This window comes from Phaenicophaeus curvirostris, chromosome 29 (assembly GCF_032191515.1).
Source record: "Phaenicophaeus curvirostris isolate KB17595 chromosome 29, BPBGC_Pcur_1.0, whole genome shotgun sequence".
Taxonomy (NCBI): domain Eukaryota; kingdom Metazoa; phylum Chordata; class Aves; order Cuculiformes; family Cuculidae; genus Phaenicophaeus; species Phaenicophaeus curvirostris.
In genome coordinates, this window is record NC_091420.1 from 3451078 (window position 1) to 3470662 (window position 19585).

General features: G+C 45.3%; 2 protein-coding genes across 2 annotated transcripts; both read left to right on the forward strand.

The window, feature by feature from the left end:
* The first annotated feature begins 538 nt into the window (after nucleotides 1-538).
* LOC138732047 (feather keratin 4-like) lies at nucleotides 539-865 on the forward strand. The gene has a single exon (XM_069878393.1). The coding sequence runs from the start codon at nucleotides 539-541 to the stop codon at nucleotides 863-865; it is 327 nt and encodes a 108-aa protein (XP_069734494.1).
* Nucleotides 866-17617: 16752 nt separating this feature from the next.
* On the forward strand, nucleotides 17618-18064 carry LOC138732048 (scale keratin-like). The gene has a single exon (XM_069878395.1). It carries the CDS (start codon nucleotides 17618-17620, stop codon nucleotides 18062-18064), a length of 447 nt encoding a protein of 148 aa, XP_069734496.1.
* The last annotated feature ends 1521 nt before the right edge of the window (nucleotides 18065-19585 follow it).

Here is a 19585-nt window from a genome sequence, read left to right on the forward strand (position 1 = left end):
GTATAAAAAGGGCTCCCAGCACAGAGGGATTCAGACAGCTGCACTTCGCTTCTACTCTGCGGTGTCATAAGTAAGTTTGACTCCACTTAATATTTATGACTTAAAACAATGTGCTGGGGTACCTGTAACTGAGTATTTCAGAAATACTCTGCTTTTCCTTGCTTATGCCTCCTTTTGCCTGGAAAATGCACTCCTTTCGCAGGTTTTGATGGATATAGTGGGGTTTGCTGCAAAGTCTGGTGGTGGGTGCTCTTCAGCTTGTTTGCCACAGGTCACCTTAGGGGTGGCCAGTTTGTGCAGGACTCAGTGTGGGGACAGTCTGGGAGAGCACAGGGGAGGGAGAAACGAAGATAAGGAAGGGGGAAGAGGAAAAAAAGAAGAAAACCACCTGCACCTTAGCAAAGCAACTCCATATGGCACGTCCCAATTCCTCCGTGATGCTGCTGAGGCAAAGCAGGATGGTCTGCGTGGTGGCTCATGAGGGATGGGCTGATTGAAGCTTCCCCATGTGTTGCAGGTTGACCTCCCTGCCTGCAGGATGTCTTTCTCCAACCAACAGCTCAGCTCCCGCTGCTTCCCACCCTGCGAGGTGACCTGCCCGCAGCCCTTTGCCAACACCTGCAACCAGCCCTGCGTCACCTCCTGCGGGGACTCCCGTGCCGTGGTCTATCCACCGCCTGTGGTCATCACCTTCCCGGGCCCCATCCTCAGCTCCTGCCCTCAGGAGAGCTTCGTGGGCACCTCGGCCCCACTGGAGGTCGGGCGCCCCAGGGGTCTACAGGGCTCTCTCATCTATGGGGGCTCCTTGACGTCCTCCTCCAGCCAGCACTGGAGCCAGCGCTACGGTGGCTGCGGGTCATGTTAAGCACAGCAGAAGGTCTGGATGTCAAGAGAAACAGCGAGGAACTGGCTACAAGACCTGGATGAGCAACTGGGATGTGAAGATTTTCAAAGCCTTTGGCAGCCATGACTCGTTGCTAATCTCGTGGGACCTATGGATGCTTCTCAGCACCCATAGGAATCTCTTCTGCTTGTCTTTCTTATGCTCTTTATGCTTGTGATATTGTTGCTGTGAACCTTCACTGGTTTCTTAAAATATATTTTCTATTATGACCATGTTTGAAATGGGTCATTTTGTGCTTTGGCTTCTCTGTTAACATATACACTGTTTTTCCATGTTTATGTTCAACCTAGAAGATTAACAAAACCAATTCAAATTGTTCCATAAAATTTTTATTGGATAAGTTGATTTTCTCTCCCCCCGTTAGGCTTTTGTGCTCATCAAAGCCTTCCTGCACATTGCAAAGAAGAATTTGGTTGGTAAAAAAAACTATACGTGCTGTTGAGAAGAAAGGTCTCCTTGCATGAAACCTTATTTCCTTGCTGATGAAATGCTTGTAGTCCGGTCTGAGAAAGAGGAATCCTTCAAATTTTTGTGTGTGTTAGTAGTGGAAATACCATTTCTCGTTCCTAATAAAAATCATGCTGCATCCTAATATTAGCACCTCTTTTTTTATTGAATCTTAGAACCATGGAAGGGACCTTAAAGCCCATCCAGTTCCACCCCCTGCCATGCGCAGGGACACATCCCACTGGATCAGGGGGCTCAAAGCCCCATCCAACCTGGCCTTGGACACCTCTAGGGATGGGGATATAAAATAAATATATCCTCTTTACTTTTGTCCTCACTTTATAGCCACGCTGACACTTTAAACACAAGACTGGCTGGACCTTGAACACTTTCTTGAGGAAAATAGCAGAATCATGGCTTTGGGACTCCTGTAGGCTCCCTTCAGGTGCTGGGAATGACACCACAATTCCCAAAACAAGTTGAAGGGAAGCCAACCCTGCAGCTCAGTGACATGAATTCACTTTGTCTGGAGGTGTCTGAGATAACTCCAATTTACTCTGTTTGAGTCACACTCTCAGCTGAGCCACGAGAGCACAGCGCTGAGTCTTGCGTTATCCCAATGAATACTTATTTTACACCCCCAGCTAGGTTTCTGTGGCCAACCCATCAACATAGCATAACGTCCATCTTAAGAGTGGTCCTGTTTTTTTGGCTTGAAATATAGACATACTGAGGCACAAATATCACTTTTAAGTACTCAGAAATACAGTTCCTCAAGCACAAAGTGCTACTCAGCGCCTACTTATTGGCAGTTACTCCTTTCTGCTTGTGTCTTGTTGACTCCTCCTAGGGTGTAGAAATGCTGGTACAACCTGGGTGTGCTCTGTTACCAGATGAGACAAATTCCACCCACACGACATGAGATGCAGTCTTGGATGGATGACTCCAAAGCCATCTATTTCCACAAATGCCTGGGAGTCCTGAGCAGAGTTTGGATTTCAATTAAAAACTGAAATTACAGCTGTCCCTTGGCAATTCTTGATTGTGATGTTCATCCAGCCCAGCCAGGAAGAGTTCTTTTTCTTACTTGTAAAGAAATAATCCAAAGTCAGTTCATGGAATTTTTTGTAAATACATTTGAATGTCTTTTTTGATGATGCTAAAATAAGAATCATAGAATAGTTAGTGTCAGAGTGGACCTTAAAGCCCATCCAGTTTCACCCCCTGCCACAGAGACACCTCCCACTGGATCTAAGGAAAAATTCTGCCGAAGGAAGCAGCCAATCTTCCCCATCAGCTGAATCTGCACTTTCAGATTCCACCCCAAGGTTTTCTGAGGGTTCACGGCTGCACTCCGTGACCTGTTTTATCTCAGACCGTGAATCAGTCCTCACTCAGGAGCTCTGTGGTCTTCAGCAAGGATCCCATGGAGTCATAGAATAGTTAGGGTTGGAAGGGACCTTAAAGATCATCCAGTTCCACCCCTGCCATGGGCAGGGACACCTCCCACTGGATCAGGGGCTCCAAGCTCCATCCAACCTGGTCTTGAACCCCTCCAGGGATGGGGCAGCCACCCCTGCTCTGGGAAACCTCTTCCAGAGCCTCCCCACTCCCACAGTGAAGAAATTCTTCCTTATGTCTAGTCTAAATCTGCCCCTCTCCAGTTTATCCTCATTGTCCCCTGTCCTATCACTCCAAGCCTTTGTGAACAGCCCCTCCCCAGCTTTCCTGGAGCCCCTTTCAGGCACTGGAAGCTGCTCTAAGGTCTCCTCGGAGCCTTCTCTTCTCCAGGCTGAACAACCCCAACTCTCTCAGCCTGTCCTTGGATCATCCTTGCAGCCTCCTCTGGATCCATTCCAACAGCTCAATCTCCTTCTTATGTTGAGGATTCCAAAACTGGACAATATCCCTGGACATGAATTTCTCATTGTCTCAGACTCCTGTCCCCTATCCCAGGTCTGGATAACAGCAGCTCCCTGCTTACAGGTTCCTCCATCGGTACCATTAAAGCTTGAACTGGGACATGTGCTTTGTGTTTGTTGCTTTGCCAGGAGGACAGGAACAAACGCTTCCAATTTCCAAACCTATAACTCAGTAGGAAGGTGTCTGTGAAGTCTCATGTGCCTCATAGCAAAGTCATAGGTATTAATGTGCGTGGGTGTGATGGGATAAATTTCACAATGCCCCCTAACTGGAACAAAACTTGGAAAAGTGGGATAGCATCTCAGGTATGTCAGCATATTGTGCTTATGGATAAACTCCTGAGCAATCCTTGCTCCATGAGGCAATTGGAGAAATAGGAAAAAGCAACAAGAGAAAAAAAAAACTTACCCTGCCAGAGTAATGACTAGAATGCAATAGTAATCACCATTGCTGAGCAAAATAATTATATTATCTGAGGCAGTCACAGGTGGGGTGGATTTTTGTTTGATAATGCATTAGGATGTCATACATGATGAATGCTTCATATCTTCCTGATTGCCTAAGAAAAAGCATAAAAGCACTCACCGTTCTGGGCTGCTCTAACCATTTCTCCTGCCTTGCTCGTCGCTGCGAGAGGGTAAGTCTGAGCCTGATGCTCTTGCTATTCACGCATTGCTCTAACAATGCAGGCTTTTAGCTGAAACCAAATGGTGATTGTTAGAAATACATGAAAAGTTTGCAGCTTTCTTTCAGAAAGAGCTGTTTCCTACTTGAAAAGAAAGAGTAGGAAAGCACAAGAAGAGTTTTCAGAGCAGCTGAAAAGTTGGGATATGCAAACTTATTAATACTGAGATTTAATGAATTCCTACTTCCTCCAGCCTGACTGTCCTGCTGTTATGAATCTGCTTTACTTTGTTTACACTGACTACCAAGTAAAGTTAACTCTGAGTCTCAGACTGAACTAGGAAGCCACCATTAGGAATAATATTTTAGTTCTGTTTTTTGTGATAATTTCAGAATTAATTAATTGTATGCCTTTTGTGCATTATATTATCTACTTGCTATGATCAAGACTTTATTCCTTTTCTCTATTTGCAGTCTTTTATTTTACGGGTTTTAGTAAGGCAGCACAAAGATCCAGAGGTGCTGCAAATTGATTTTGCAAAGGATCAAGTGATCTTATGATTAAAGAAAAGGACTCCACAAAATTACACACATTTCCTAGTTCTACGAGTGAGCTGTCACCTCAGTCAGCTGGGACCACATTTCCCTGGAGCCCTACTGATACTGGAATCCTCACCGATTCTCCATTCCCACATAAATGTGGAATATTCAGCCAAGCAAACTATTCTTGAGCTCTTCAAGGATGAGGCCGCTGCTCATTTTCCCTCTGTGCAGAATGCACAGGGGAGCCCTGGTGCCAACTGTAGCATCTGAAAGGTCTGGGGAATAACAGAGTCATTAACAACCAGGCTTGTCTGAACTCTAATTCCCTCTCTTATTACCTCACCAAATGGCCCTGGGCAATGCATTCACTCCCCAGCCTCAGTTACCTCTTCCTTAAAGCTGGAATAACAATTACTTGCCTCAAACAGTTGTAATGATTAGAGGTGGGGCAGAACCAGCTCAGGACTTTACTATATAAGGGCTAGCCAGCGTTTCTGTTCTTTTCCACATTTATTTATAAAAGAAATAATCACATTAAGTCAGATTCAAAAAGGAGCAGTGGAAAGGAGAAATGGTATATAGGGGTAGCTTGAGTCAAATATTCCATTTTTAATGATATCTTGATGTAACAAATCCCTGGGCAACTTGTTCCAGGGTCTCACCACTCTCATCATGAAGAAATTCTTCCTTATGTCTAGTCTAAATCTGCCCCTCTCCAGTTTATCCCTGTTGCCCCTCATCCTATCACCACAAGCCTTTGTGAACAGCCCCTCCCCAGCTTTCTTGTAGCCCCTTTCAGCACTGGAAGCTGCTCTAAGGTCTCCTCGGAGCCTTCTCTTCTCCAGGCTGAACAACCCCAACTTTTTCAGCCTGTCCTCATATGGGAGGATGCTCCCTAATTCATAATTAGGAGCCAAAAGAAACGGGGATTGTTTTGAGGAGAGAAAGGAGGGCATGCGAACATGAGAAAACTGGCGTGGCTGCTGAGACATCTTCCTTTGAGTCTTTTCTCCATCTTTTAATCTTTCTCTTCCAAGAACAATATCTATAGTAGTGATTTCTGGTGCTGACTCGGTGCTGTGTGTTTCAGATTCATCTCCATTCCCAGAAGATGTCATCCTACAGACAGATGATCAGCTCCCGCTGCCTTCCTCCCTGCGACGTCACCTGCCCGCAGCCAATTGCAAATGCCTGGAACCAGCCCTGTGTTACATCCTGTGGTGATTCCAGAGCTGTGATCTACCCACCACCCGTGGTCATGACCTTCCCAGGACCCATCCTCAGCTCCTGCCCTCAGGAGAGCTTTGTGGGCGCCTCAGCACCGTCCAGCATTGGATCCATGAGCTCCAGTGGCTCCTATGTCTCTAGGAGCTTGTACAATTTCGGGAGGTCATATTCTTCCTGCGGATCCAGTGTTTATGGTTCTGGGAGCTGCAGACCATGCTAAGTGTGCAATGAATAAGGAGCAATAGAATCATAGAATAACCAGGTTGGAAAAGACCCACCGGATCATGGAGTCCAACCATTCCTATCAAACACTAAACCAATTCCTATCAATCACTCAACACAGAGGAAGATGTGTCCCCACAATCCCTGTTACTGGCACTGCTTTCCTGGAACCTGAACTGTGCATCTCCAAAAACCACATGTAGTTCTCCAGCTAATGATTTAATTTAGTTTTCCAACTATTGTTTCCAGTGACTCCTGATAATAAGCCCTCAAATTAGTTGTATCTATAACCTTCAGCTGGTTGAAAGCAGGATGAGATTGTGTAAGCCTTCCCATGCCATGAAAAAGAAAGCATAATGTAAATGGAATGCATAACCCTGGAGTAATTATTTGATTGCAGCCTTTAATAAGGCCCTAGCAATAATTTCCTTGTGTTTTCCATTCTCACCAAAGTCTTTTACTTCTTACTTTCTCATTAAACTCCTTTGCATCAAAATCCTGAGGTTTATTGTCTTTCACGGTCCACCATTTTTTATTTATATCTCATTCTGGGTGCTCACCAACTTCTATAGTGAAACACAACTGGTTTTACTTCCTTCCAACAGCTGAAGTTGGAAGGTGACCAGGCTCTTTAAGCAGGAACAAGCACAATGACCACCTTCTGCACAGGAATAATTTCATGCTGGATAAACATATGTTGTAATCCTTTCAATTCAGTTGGAAATTTCCTCCAGGATAGGCGTGGTTATCTGCATAACTACATGATACCAAAAGAAAGTTAAACACGGGAGCAACTTTGAACATCTCCCTTGTGTCTCACTGCTTGCCTGAGGCTCCTATTTAATTACATTCCCATACATTTCATTAATGATATTTCTCATTGTTTAAAAATAACTCTTAATGATCCCTGGGTAAATCATCCCTTTAAAAAGGAATTTTTAACCAGCTGGAAAATCTTCGCTGTAATTCTGCGAGTTCTTTCAACTTTCCCAGTAACGCCTCTAAGCTCTTGGCCACCCCGGTTAAAATAAATACAAGAATAACACTTCAGTCTTCCCTTCAGAGCAACAGATGTAATTCAGGTCAAATAACATTTTCCATCTCATGAACTTTACACTTAAATCTCATGCTACTCACAGAGAACGTGGATCTGATGGAACAAGCCCAGAGGAGGCCACGGAGATGAAGTGAGGGCTGGAAAACCTCCTGTACAAGGACAGGCTGAGAGAGTTGGGGTTGTTCAGCCTGGAGAAGACAAAGTTCCAAGGAGATCTTGTAGCAGCTTCCAGTGCTGCAAGGGGCTCCAGGAAGGCTGGGGAGGGGCTCTTAATCAGGGAGGGCAGGGAAAGGACGAGGGGGAATTGTTTTCAGCTGGGAGAGGGGAGATTTCGGTGAGATATTAGGAATTAATTCTTTCTTGTGAGGTTAGGGAAGCCCTGGCCCAGGTTGCCCAGAGCAGTGGTGGCTGCCCCATCCCTGGAGGGGTTCAAGGCCAGGTTGGATGGGGCTTGGAGCCCCTGATGCAGTGGGAGGTGTCCCTGCCCAGGGCAGGGGTGGGACTGGATGGGCTTTGAGGTCCCTTCCAACCCAAACCATTCCATGCTTCTATGACTGTGGATACTGGGCATGTTCATCACTTCTCTTTGGTCATCCTGGAGTTCTTGGCCAACCAAGGGAAGTCCAGGCTGTTGACAGTTAGCACTGGCAGCTTAGACTCCTGTTTCTCCTGCCAATGAGTCAAGTAATTACCAAGAACAAGAAACAACAATAAATGAAGTCACACTGTCTTATCTTCAACTATAGAGGTCACTACACACTCTCTTGTCCAAATGTGCTCTGAACATGTGTTTACAGCCTGGTACAAGGTAACATGATTAGTAAATGAGGTGCAATCAGAAGTTGATTCATAAAGATGTTGTAAACGCAGCCTGAAGTATATGTCCTCCTCGAACACTAAATTACAGTTCAAGACAGATATCTGTGGGAGTTAAGCCTTTTGTGTTTGATTTAAGTAGGCGGATTAAAAAAAAATTTAGTCACTGGTAGAGCCTAGTAGTTTTTTATGCGGTTCAGACTCACACCACTGGTAAATAGCCTGCAGGTGCAATACTGCAACATAACAGAACCAGAAATATGCCCTGCTGAATGTCAGCTTCCTTCCAGGGCTTAATTCTGCAGGAATTAGCAAAGTGACTACTTGCAGTCTGCCTTTTATCATTTCTGCAATTGAAGGATCCAGTTCTGGAATCCTCAATGTAAGAAGGAGATGGAGCTGTTGCAACGGGTCCAGAGGAGGCTACAAGGGTCATCCAAGGGCTGGAGAACCTCCTGTACGAGGACAGGCTGAGAGAGTTGGGGTTGTTCAGCCTGGAGAAGAGAAGGCTCCAGGGAGAGCTTAGAGCAGCTTCCAGTACCTGAAAGGGGCTCAAGGAAAGCTGGGGAGGGGCTGTTCACAAAGGCTTGTGGGGATACGATGAGTGGGAACCTGTATAAACTGGAGAAGGGCAGATTTAGGTTTGATATAAGGAAGAATTTCTTCACTCTGAGAGTCGGGAGACACTGGAACAGGTTGCCCAGGGAAGTTGTGGCTGCCCCATCCCTGGAGGTGTCCAAGGCCAGGTTGGATGGGGCTTGGAGCCCCTGATCCAGTGGGAAGTGTCCCTGCTCATGGCAGGGGGGTTGGAACTAGATGATCTTTAAGGTCCCTTCCAACCCAAACTACTCCATGATTCTATGATTGTTAGTGATTTTAAACCTTTCATATCTTTGAAAGGTGAAAAGTGTTTCTCAAGAGTGTCGTTATGGAATGACACTGTGTAAATTCAGTCTCTGCTAAGATGTTCTGCAGTACAACTGCTTTGTTAGCAGCTTGGTCCTGCCTGTGGGAAGCTACCACCCAGGGCAGCCTGTGGGTGGAAGCAAGAAGGGAAACCCAAAGCTGCTGTGTGATGCAACAAAATTTTAATGAGCAAGAAATGCCGAAGCGAGATATCATAGAATATGAAAAATCTGTTTCCAGACTATGTCAGAGAGTGTTCAACCAATGTCCTGCTCAGAGACGTTGCAGTCCTCAGCTCGCTTTCCTCTGTTGTGCAACCACTGATGAAGACGGTTGTCACTGTAAGTTGTGTCCATATGGAAGAGGTTGCCCCAGGATGGTTGGAAAATTGGAAAGCTGGAACAGGCAAAAAAAAAACTCGAAACTCAAGGATAAACAAAAAGTAGAAGAAAGATCAGAAATGCTCAGTGGCAGTAGCTCCATTGCAGGGCTGCAAGAACGCTGAATGCCAATCCTCATTGCTCTGCTCTTGGGTCTTCACATTTGGCTCTTCTGAGACCTCTCTGGTGCATTTAGCAGGGTCCACAGCTGCTGCGGAGGAACCGGCTGTACCGGCGGGAGGAGTAGGGGCTGCAGTAGCCACTGCCGAGTGTGGAGAGGGCTGAACTCCCATATCCATACTGGGCCCCATATCCCAGAGAGCCCCCCGAGCCATAAAGGCCCCCCAGCCCCAGGTTGCCCCCAAAGGCGGGTGCTCCGGAGGAGCCCACCACGGCTTGCTGGGGGAAGGAGCTGAGGATGGGGCCGGGGAAGGTGACAACCACGGGCGGAGGCTGGATCAGAGCTGTGGAATCAGGGCACTGGCGGACACACGGCTCATTGCAGCTGTTAGCGATGGGCTGGGGGCAGGCGACGCTGGTGGTGGTGGGACACAGGTCGTAGCAAGACATTTCTTTGCAGGGATGGAGGTGATCCTGAAACACAAGGAACAGAGCTGCATGAAAACCAAGCACAAGATCTACTGGAATAACAAGTCAAGGTTTGTTGCTGGAACAGGCAAAACGATCACCAGGTACATCAGCAAAATTAATGACGCTGCTCACAAACTTTCCTGTCAATCAGCACCGCTCTGATCTTCACCATCCGGTAATCTCTGCACTTGTCCCATCCACCAAACCTTCTGAAATTGTTGCTGCTGGTTTGGTTTTAATGCACATTCCCTCCCAGAGGAAGAGAATGGCGGCAACACCTTCTTCACTAAAATACCACTGCTCGACCTTGGTGAACATGATTGAAAGCCAGGAACTGGAGCATCTATACCAGAGCTGCCCTCCTCGTTACACTGAAAAAGTTTTTGTCTTGGGAGAGGTCATAGAACCATAGAATAGTTTGGGTTGGAAGGGACCTTAAAGATCATCCAGTTCCAACACCCTGCCATGGGCAGGATTTAATTTACACTTATCCATAAAAATTAATTACACACTAGGGTTGTTTTAAAATAAAATTTCCATGGAGATGGTGCTCTTTCTTCAGCTGAGTCATTTAAACAGCTTAGGATATGGCTATGTCTCTCTGGTTCAGTCGTGAACTGAAAAGGTACAGGAGAATTCTGCTTTATAAAGTTCATGCCATCCTATATTTTCAATCTGCTAACAGTACAAGAATGCCTAAATACAAATTATAGTGAAATAAATGCCTCAAATCCTGGTCTGGATTCCTAAATCCTGCCTGCAAACCTACGGGAAAGAGAGAAAAGAAAGTGAATCATAAAGAAAGCCCTAAAGCCTCTAAATAATAGTCGTGAACAGTGTTCTAAGCACCAGGGAAAAGGCATTCTGGCACTTAGAAAGAAACGAAAAGCTATTAGACTTACCTGATGTAGAGTAGAGCGTGTAGGAGAGGGAGATGGAGCAGATCTGTAGACCCGCTCCTTTTATACAGCGCTTCAGATCGCCTGGGGGGGCTGAGGCACGGTACGCATGAGCTCATAATCACCAACCAGCCCCAATTTGAAGCGCTTTTAACTTCCCAAAGTGATGAAACTGTTTTCATTTGCTGTTTGCAAAATCACCCTAAATCTCTGAATAGCTGGATATGCACATTCCAGCTCTCAGCTCTCTTTCATCTTGAAGCCTAATTGACCAGCTTCATCACTGCTATCATTCCACCCTCCTCACTGGCGTTGCAGGAGGAACTAAACTGGTTCGTTTTATTTAGCACTTCCTTCATTAACTACTCCTAATGATTTTAATCAGAGCTATAACCTGCTGTCATATACATGTTTGCATTTAGATGCTTTCTATCTAGGCGGCGATCTAATCTGCTCACGCGTTTTGCAATGAAATGTTCAGTGGGGTGGAAGACACCTTCTGATCCTTTCCCACCCACGGCCATGAAAAAGGAGAGAGGTTCTGTACCTGTGGCAATCGTGGACATTGTCTGATGGTCTCTGATTTAGGGATTCTGAATTTTCCTTGGTGCTTAGCAAGACTAGCAGGAAAAGTGTTTTAGTACCCGAAAATGTTCAAACCAAAAGCTGAAGTTTTCAAATGAAGGGATATTCTTTTCCATATTGTTCGCTTGGAATCTACAAAGGATTTATCTTGCAGGTTGAGTTGGAAGGGACCTCAAAGCCCATCCAGTCCCACCTCTGCCACGGGCACGGACACCTCCCACTGGATCAGGGGCTTCAAGCTCCATCCAACCTGGCCTTGAACCCCTCCAGGGATGGGGCAGCCACCCCTGCTCTGGGCAACCTGGGCCAGGTCCTCCCAAACCCTCACAGCAAAATATTTCTCCCTAAGATCTCATCTCAACCTCACCGCTTTCAGCTGAAAACCATTCCCATTCATTGTATCTCTGCACTTCTTAGTCACTAGCTCCCCTTTATCGACAGTGCACAGCTCCGTAGGAGGATGGGACAAAAGGCAGTGGTGACACAGGTGCAGATTTCTCAGTTTCTTAGTGAAATTATACATTTCTATCCACCACTGCATTCATTCATTCAGTCTGTACCTTCTCTTTCTGCTGTTCAGAGTGGAGATGCTTTTTGTGAGAATGTGTGTCCTTTATTCCTGAATGAGAAGTGATAGAAGAGAAAGAAATGGCCTTGAGTTGCACCCGGGGAGGCTTAGATTGGACATAGAAAGATCTTTCTTTCTTTCCTGACTAGCAGAACACGACCTGCAGAGCGCGTACTACCACAGAGCCCAGTTTTGACTGCCAAGACATCAAGTGACGTGTCACGTCACTGATATTACTCAGGCTTCCCCACTATTTAGTGGGGAGGGACAATAATTTCTGTGAGACAATTCATCCCATCTCAGATGCTTACGTTGCCAGAATTGGTATCACTCTCAAAACATAATAATTTTGCTTTCATTGACTATGGAGACAAACAACAAACTCAAGCGAAACATCTACCTTTTAAACAGGGAAGGTTTGATGAGGTGTCCCACCCATTTTCCCCCAGATTTCCTCATTTGTCGATGGTTTGTTAAACAACAATCACAGCAACTTTTCTACCAGAAGTTATACCTTAATTATGAGGTTGGTTTTTTTCCAGCTTTTGAGATGGCCCTAGGGGATCACAAGAGCGATACTACTCAGAAAGGCTGTTCAAGTACTTTTTGTATTTGCTTTTAGGCACTTCCCAAATCCTCCTTAGTGGTTTATGCATCATGTGTTGTTATTGTAATACAAGTATGTGGTTGGACTCAAACAACCCAGCATTTTGAAATATAATTTTTCAATTGTGCTGGTCAAGCACACTCTTCCTGTTCCCTTTACCAGCTCAAGATTTCTAACCTTAGGATCTGAGTTCCTTTTCTTTTATAATTTAGGTTTTCCTTTGTTTAAGTTTCTGTACAAGCTCTTGCGGTGCTGGCACTGTATTAATTCACATGTCCTTCCATGTCTGTAGCACAAAGGTCTGCCTGTGTCCTCATAGAATCATAGAATTGCCAGGCTGGAAAAGACCCATTGGATCATCGGGTCCAACCATTCCCATCAATCACTAACCCATGTCCCTCAGCACCTCGTCCAAATGTCCCTTAAACCCTCCAGGGAAGGGGACTCAACCCCCTCCCTGGGCAGCCTCTGCCACTCCCCAATGACCTTTTCCATGAAATATTTTTTCCTCATGTCCAGCCTGACCCTCCCCTGGTGGAGCTTGAGGCCATTCCCTCTCGTCCTGTCCCCTGTCCCTTGGGAGAAGAGCCCAGCTCCCTCCTCTCCACAACCTCCTCTCAGGGAGTTGCAGAGAGCAATGAGGTCTCCCCTCAGCCTCCTCTTCTCCAGGCTAAACACCCCCAGCTCTCTCAGCCGCTCCTCATAAGGCCTGTTCTCCAGCCCCCTCATGTTTCTGTAGCTTTTCCTATTTTCCAGAATCATAGACCAGTTCAGGTTGGAAGGGACCTCAAAGCCCATCCAGTCCCACCCCTGCCATGGGCAGGGACACCTCCCACTGGATCAGGGGCTCCAAGCCCCATCCAGCCTGGCCTTGAACCCCTCCAGGGATGGGGCAGCCACAACTTCCCTAGGCAACTTGTTCCAGGGCCTCACCACTCTCATGGTGAAGAAATTTTTCCTTATGTCTAGTCTAAACCTGCCCCTCTGCAGTTTGTAGATATTTCCTCTTGTCCTATCACTTGTTCCTTTGCAGAAGAGACCAACAGCCACTTTGCTGCAACCTTCTTTCAGGAGGTTTGCATATGACATTGTCTTCTAAGTCTGCTGTGGATTAAGAAAGAGCTTAACTTTCAGGACATCAACAGTCACTTTTAGTTCAGAGAATTATCTCAGAAAATCGTGAGTGAGCAGTCTGATGAAGTTCTGTGTACAGAAGTCTGCTGTTCACCTATGGCCATCATGCTGTGACCGTGTTGTTGCAATTCAGTGGTAAAACAAGCCTAGCAAGGACTTCTCATGGAGACTTTCACTATGTGGGCAGAGCCTACACGATGTTGTCACAGCCAGGTGAATAAGAGGTATTTTTATCCACAGAAGTTGGCAAATTCAGACTTCATGAGAACACAAAACCACAACACACTTATTTTCAACGATGCAACAGAATTTTAATGAGAGTGAAAAGAAAAAAATATACATTGCAGTATCGAGAATGTGAGTCCCAGATGTCAGAGTCAAATGCATTTTGAAAGATGCTCTTAAATGTCTCATTGCATCCAGTTACAAGTATGATAAAGGAGAAGGCAGCAAGGAATTGAACTGGTGAAGAGATTAGGGAAGAATTCAAAGGAACAAGGTGGTGCATGCAGAGTTCTCTGCACTGAACGGGATTTGTGAGCGTTTTCACAAAGCCACCACTCATCTACCCAGAGCTAAATCTGCATTTTTGTTTCTTTTGCTCATATTTTTTTCAGGGTTTATTGTGTTTAGCAGGGTCCGCAGATGCCACGGCTGTACCTGCTGGACCAGGAGGAGTAAGGGCTGCAATAGCCAGCACCATAGGGTCTACCATAACCATACAGGCTCCTGTAACCCAGGGAGCCCCCATAGCCATACAGACCCCCGTAACCCAGGGAGGAGCCCCCATAGCCGTAGAGACCCCCATAGCCCCCATAGCCATAGCCCCCATAGCCCCACAGACCCCCAAAGCCCCCAGAAGCCCCAAGGACGGGAGCTCCAGCAGATCCCACAACTGCCTCCTGGGGGAAGGAGCTGAGGATGGGGCCAGGGAAGGTGACGACGACTGGGGGTGGCTGGATCACAGCGGTGGAGTCCGGGCACTGACGGACACACGGCTCGTTGCAGCTGTCAGCGAGAGGCTGGGGGCGGAGGACGCCGCAGGCAGAGGTGGAGCACAGGTCGTAGCAAGACATCTTGCAGGGATGGAGCTAAGATGCTGAGTAAATGAATAAAAGATACAAATTTAATGGGTTAAGAGCCTGAAAGTTGCACACATGAATAAAATAGTGGCTTTATCTTTCAGGTCTTGATTGTCCTTCCTTCTTCTCCATATTTTTTAGATGACATCTCTCCCTTTTGTATAATCAGCATTGTCTAAATTGCACAGACACCACTTCCATAGCCTCAATCATGCAGCTCATATGCAAAGTCCTTAAAAAAATTCTAGTGATTGAACAAACCTTCCGCTGATGTTTTGGGAGCTGCTAAGGTAGCTCCAGTTTGTATTAACAGGAAATGACCACTTTTGGAAATCCTAGTTTTACCATTTTTAACCCAAATACTGATGCCCAACACCAAATAAGAATATTAATTCATGGTGAAATTATAACTAGCAGAAAAGAGAGAACTGAATTTTAGGAAAGAGATGACATAGAGCAAAACTTACCTTTCGCAGAGGAGAAGATGCAAGCAAGGTGGAATGAAGAGCCTTAGGTTGGGAGAGTTTTTATACAGTTCCCTAGATCATGGGGATCACCTAAGGTGCAATTTGTGCATGTGCATAATTGAGGCAAACCCTAAACTAATAGGACACGTATGTCCTCAAATTTTTGCTGACATTTATTTGTTGGGGTGAAGTCTCGTGAAATACAATAGGTGCATTTCATCACAGAAACATCTTTCATCTCCAGTGAGATGTCATACATGTCATATTCATTCCTGTTATCATTCCATTCACATCCTTGGCGTTACAACAAGAATTATACTAATGCTTTTCCCTAGCATTAGTATATAATTGTAAGAACGCATACTCAAACCATTAGTAGATAGTTTGTGGTGTTTGAAAGACCTGGTGCCTGGAAGCTTGAGAATATCATCATCCAAAAGAACACCTAGCCACCACAAAGGCTAAGAAACCCACCTCATAATTTAGAGATAATCCATACCATAGAGTCTGCAGTATTAAAATAATAACATCGGTAAGCAAGGGAAGAACCAGTCTTTGTTATGTTTGGTACATTCCAAATTCATAATTATTCCCTGTTTGGAGAAACTGCCAGCTCAGCCCTGTTCTGGGCTTACAGCTTGCGACAACGATAGCGTCTTATAAGAAATTAAGAATTCCTGAGTTAATAATTCAAAGCATTTCTGTCACGTTTCAGTTTTTCCACCAGAGGAACAACTTGTACTGAAAAAGCTTAGATTTCCTCAGACCTATTAGATACTCTAAAGTCCCATTGTTACAGCCAGTGTCAAATACTGTTGAGAAACATCAACGTCTCCCAAAGGTGCTGTGTATCCCGTCCAAGGATGGAGAAGATAATCATGCAGAAACTACACAAAACCTTCCTGTGTATCATATTGAGTCTTTAACTTCTATCCTGTCAGGTCATAATGTGAATTATACATACTTAAATAAAATTCTTGTCCATGACAGCAGTTTGAAATTCCGATAAACCCATGAGACATCCACCAGGTGTTGATACAAGAAGAGCTGGCTTAATAATTTTGGCTGTAATTTCAAGGAAGTGACTGGAATGACACCAAGTATTAATTTTCCCCATCAAGTCACAGGATGAAAGAATTGTCTATAATCTGAAGTAATGTTTAGGTCTTATTACAACAAATTTGAAAGGACTCATAAACTCCAATAACAAATGCAACAATTTCATCATCTCTGTGGGTTACACGTGTTTGAAATCAGCCAATGTCGATCTTGTACCTCTGGTATAAAAGCTCTGCTCTCTCATAGCCCTTCCAAACACTTCTCTTGACTTCTTGGTGACTTGGGTAAGTCTGATCCTTCTCTGTTGCTATTAATCTATCTCTTTATTGCTAGCTTTGACTTCATTTGATCTCCACCATCTGTACTGTTGAGCATATCTGCATTACCTTGTTCTAATACTCTGGGGTAGCAGATACTCCTATTTAGGACACGGAGTGGAGTTCTCATTGTCAGAAACAGTGGACCCTGGAGTAACTGGATGATGCTCTTGGTCATCTGGTTTAGTTTTAGGTAGTCCTCAGAGGGGCAGGGAGTTGGACTTGATGATCCTTATGGGTTCCTTCCAACTGGAGATATGTCATGAACTTATGACTTGTACTTCTATGTATTTAATCGATTCCAAACCTTGCATGGAGGTTCGTTGTTTGATAAGGGCATCACCCCTACAGCCATTCATGTAACCTGAGATGAACCAGTGATGTATCAGAGAAAATCTTGTGTGTTGCCCTGAGACAACAAATCCTCTGGCTGTCCTGTATGCTCTTGCTTTCATATTCTTCCTCAAAACCTTCCTAAGAACTGAGTGAGAAGAGTAAAATTATTCTTGGAGAAAATAACCAAGTTTAGATGAGAGAATATAGGTTAAATGCTTTTATTTACCAAGGAGTTCTGTTTTTTTTTTTTCTGGGGAATAATAATTTGAGATTAGTTTTTTGAAAGACACTAGGGGATAAACCTCTGGTTTATATGGAAATTGTCCAGTTTGCATCCATCCAGTGACTGTGTAGGTGGGAACTGGGATAATAACGCTACCATCTGCCCTTTATTGTCTTGTCAAATTCCTTTCTGAGCAATTCAGGCAGCGAAAATCCCATAATCTGTTGTTCCTACAACTCTCAGCAAAACTGAGATGAAGAAGCAGCTCCTATAATTATGTAAACTGTATTTCATGTAAACCTGCTCGACTCAAATCCAAGTTTTCCTATTGAGTCATCAAATGTCCTTGGACAAAGTCACTTTGCTTTCTGCTTTTGCCTCTCAGTTTTCAGGTTTTGTGTAGAAATATATCTAAAACCTTTCCAGGATATTCATGAAGGGCAACACTTTCAGAGCTGTGTATAATGTTTCCCATATGCTTTTCTATGCGAAGAGGATTTGTGAATATCTGCTTTTTGGAATAAAATAAAAAGAGGATTATGAAATACTAAGAGAACAAATTTGCAAAGTAGAGGATCAACTTATCTAGTAAAAGTCCTGTATTTGAATCATTATCTTGATGTAAAGTGTTGGGTTTTGAAGTCTTTCTCTTCTACTTTAAACAGCAGCGTGTGTCGCAGTTTAGCTCCATCCCTGCAAGATGTCTTGCTACGACCTGTGCTCCACCTCTGCCTGCGGCGTCCTCCGCCCCCAGCCTCTCGCTGACAGCTGCAACGAGCCGTGTGTCCGTCAGTGCCCGGACTCCACCGCTGTGATCCAGCCACCCCCAGTCGTCGTCACCTTCCCTGGCCCCATCCTCAGCTCCTTCCCCCAGGAGGCAGTTGTGGGATCTGCTGGAGCTCCCGTCCTTGGGGCTTCTGGGGGCTTTGGGGGTCTGTGGGGCTATGGGGGCTATGGCTATGGGGGCTATGGGGGTCTCTACGGCTATGGGGGCTCCTCCCTGGGTTACGGGGGTCTGTATGGCTACGGGGGCTCCCTGGGTTACAGGAGCCTGTATGGTTATGGTAGACCCTATGGTGCTGGCTATTGCAGCCCTTACTCCTCCTGGTCCAGCAGGTACAGCCGTGGCATCTGCGGACCCTGCTAAACCCTCTAAAAATATTCCCTTGAGTATGGAATAGCGGGTAACTGAGAGATATAATCTCGACACTCTACAGCAGCGATTCTAAAGAAGATGTTGGGAAGTCCTCATCACTGCCACCCCTCTCTTGTGGGGCTAGGAACACACAATGCTTCCTTAATTTCTTCCCCTTCTATCATGGTCTTTGGAGCTTTTTTCTTCCCAGATGTATGTGTAATGGGTGTGATAAAACACATAATTTATGTTATAAAATGGCACTTCACTGTCAAAGCGTAATTATGGAAGGAATTGCCTCCACTCTGATCACCTCTTGATATTCTATAATGCTTTTCTGTGAATGTTTACTTCTCATTAAAACGATTCTTCTCTGCATCAAACAAACCAGCTTTCAGTTTTAATTTCTTCTGCTATGGGTATGAAACTCTCCTGTCTGTAGATGGGGTAAACTCTTATTTTTACATAGGATGAAGGTCAGACTTCAAAACCACAGCTGAAATCACCCAGCTAGCAGGGATTTCAGTCACCCTTTATAGCACCCAGTGCACAGCTACCCCCAGCTCCCTCCTCATCTGTCCTGTTTTACAACAATAACATTACGTGCAGAAAAAAAACAACGCCAAACCTCCCTTCCCTAATGAGCCACTTGAACATCTTCCCTGATCATAGAAGGAGCACAGCTAGTGGTTCAACTGAAACTGGATTTGAAGCTGATTATGGAGAAAAGGGAGGCAGCTGAGCCCCTCAGTCAGGAGAATTGAGTCAAAAGGGATTTAAGGAGGTGGGGAAAGAAGGGTAGGGGGTGTTGGCATGGAGCTGCTGAGAGGAAGGGTGCTGGAGGATCTGTAATGAGGAAAAGAGCTCTTTAGAGGTAGGTAGATCATCTAATGGACCTTTTAGAGGAGGAGTATTATGGGAGAGGCTGAACACTGAGATTTCTGTTGTGAGGGCTCCTCATGGAGAAGGGTCTGGGAAACACATCAACGGTGAAGAAGATACTTATTCAGGGCATGGGCAGGGACACCTCTGACTAGATCAGGCTGCCCAAACCACATCCAGCCTGGCCTTGAACCCCTCCAGGGATGGGGCAGCCACAAACTCTCGGGGCAACCTGTTCCAAATCCTCATCACTCTCATCATGGAGAAATTCTTCCTTATGTCCAGTCTAAATCTGTTCCTCTCCAGTTTATCCCCATTGCCCCTTGTCCTATCACCTCAAGCCTTTGTGAACAGCCCTTCCCCAGCTTTCTTGTAGCCCCTTTCAGGTACTAGAAGGTTGCTTCAGGTACTGGAAGGAATAGCTGGTTTTCCTTCTAAAAACATCCTGCACCTTAGGTTTCATTTTTAGGCAGAAAGACCATTCCCCACGCTTCAGATTTAAAAGTTCCATTTCATGGCTCAGAAAATGTTCCCTCTTTGAGTTGAATTAATTATCGGTCAAATCCTTTCTTCAGAGGCTGTCACTGAGGTCAGAAGTCAAGTATTTGTGTGAGAACCTGAAGTTCAAAGAGACAAATCGACTTGCTTAGA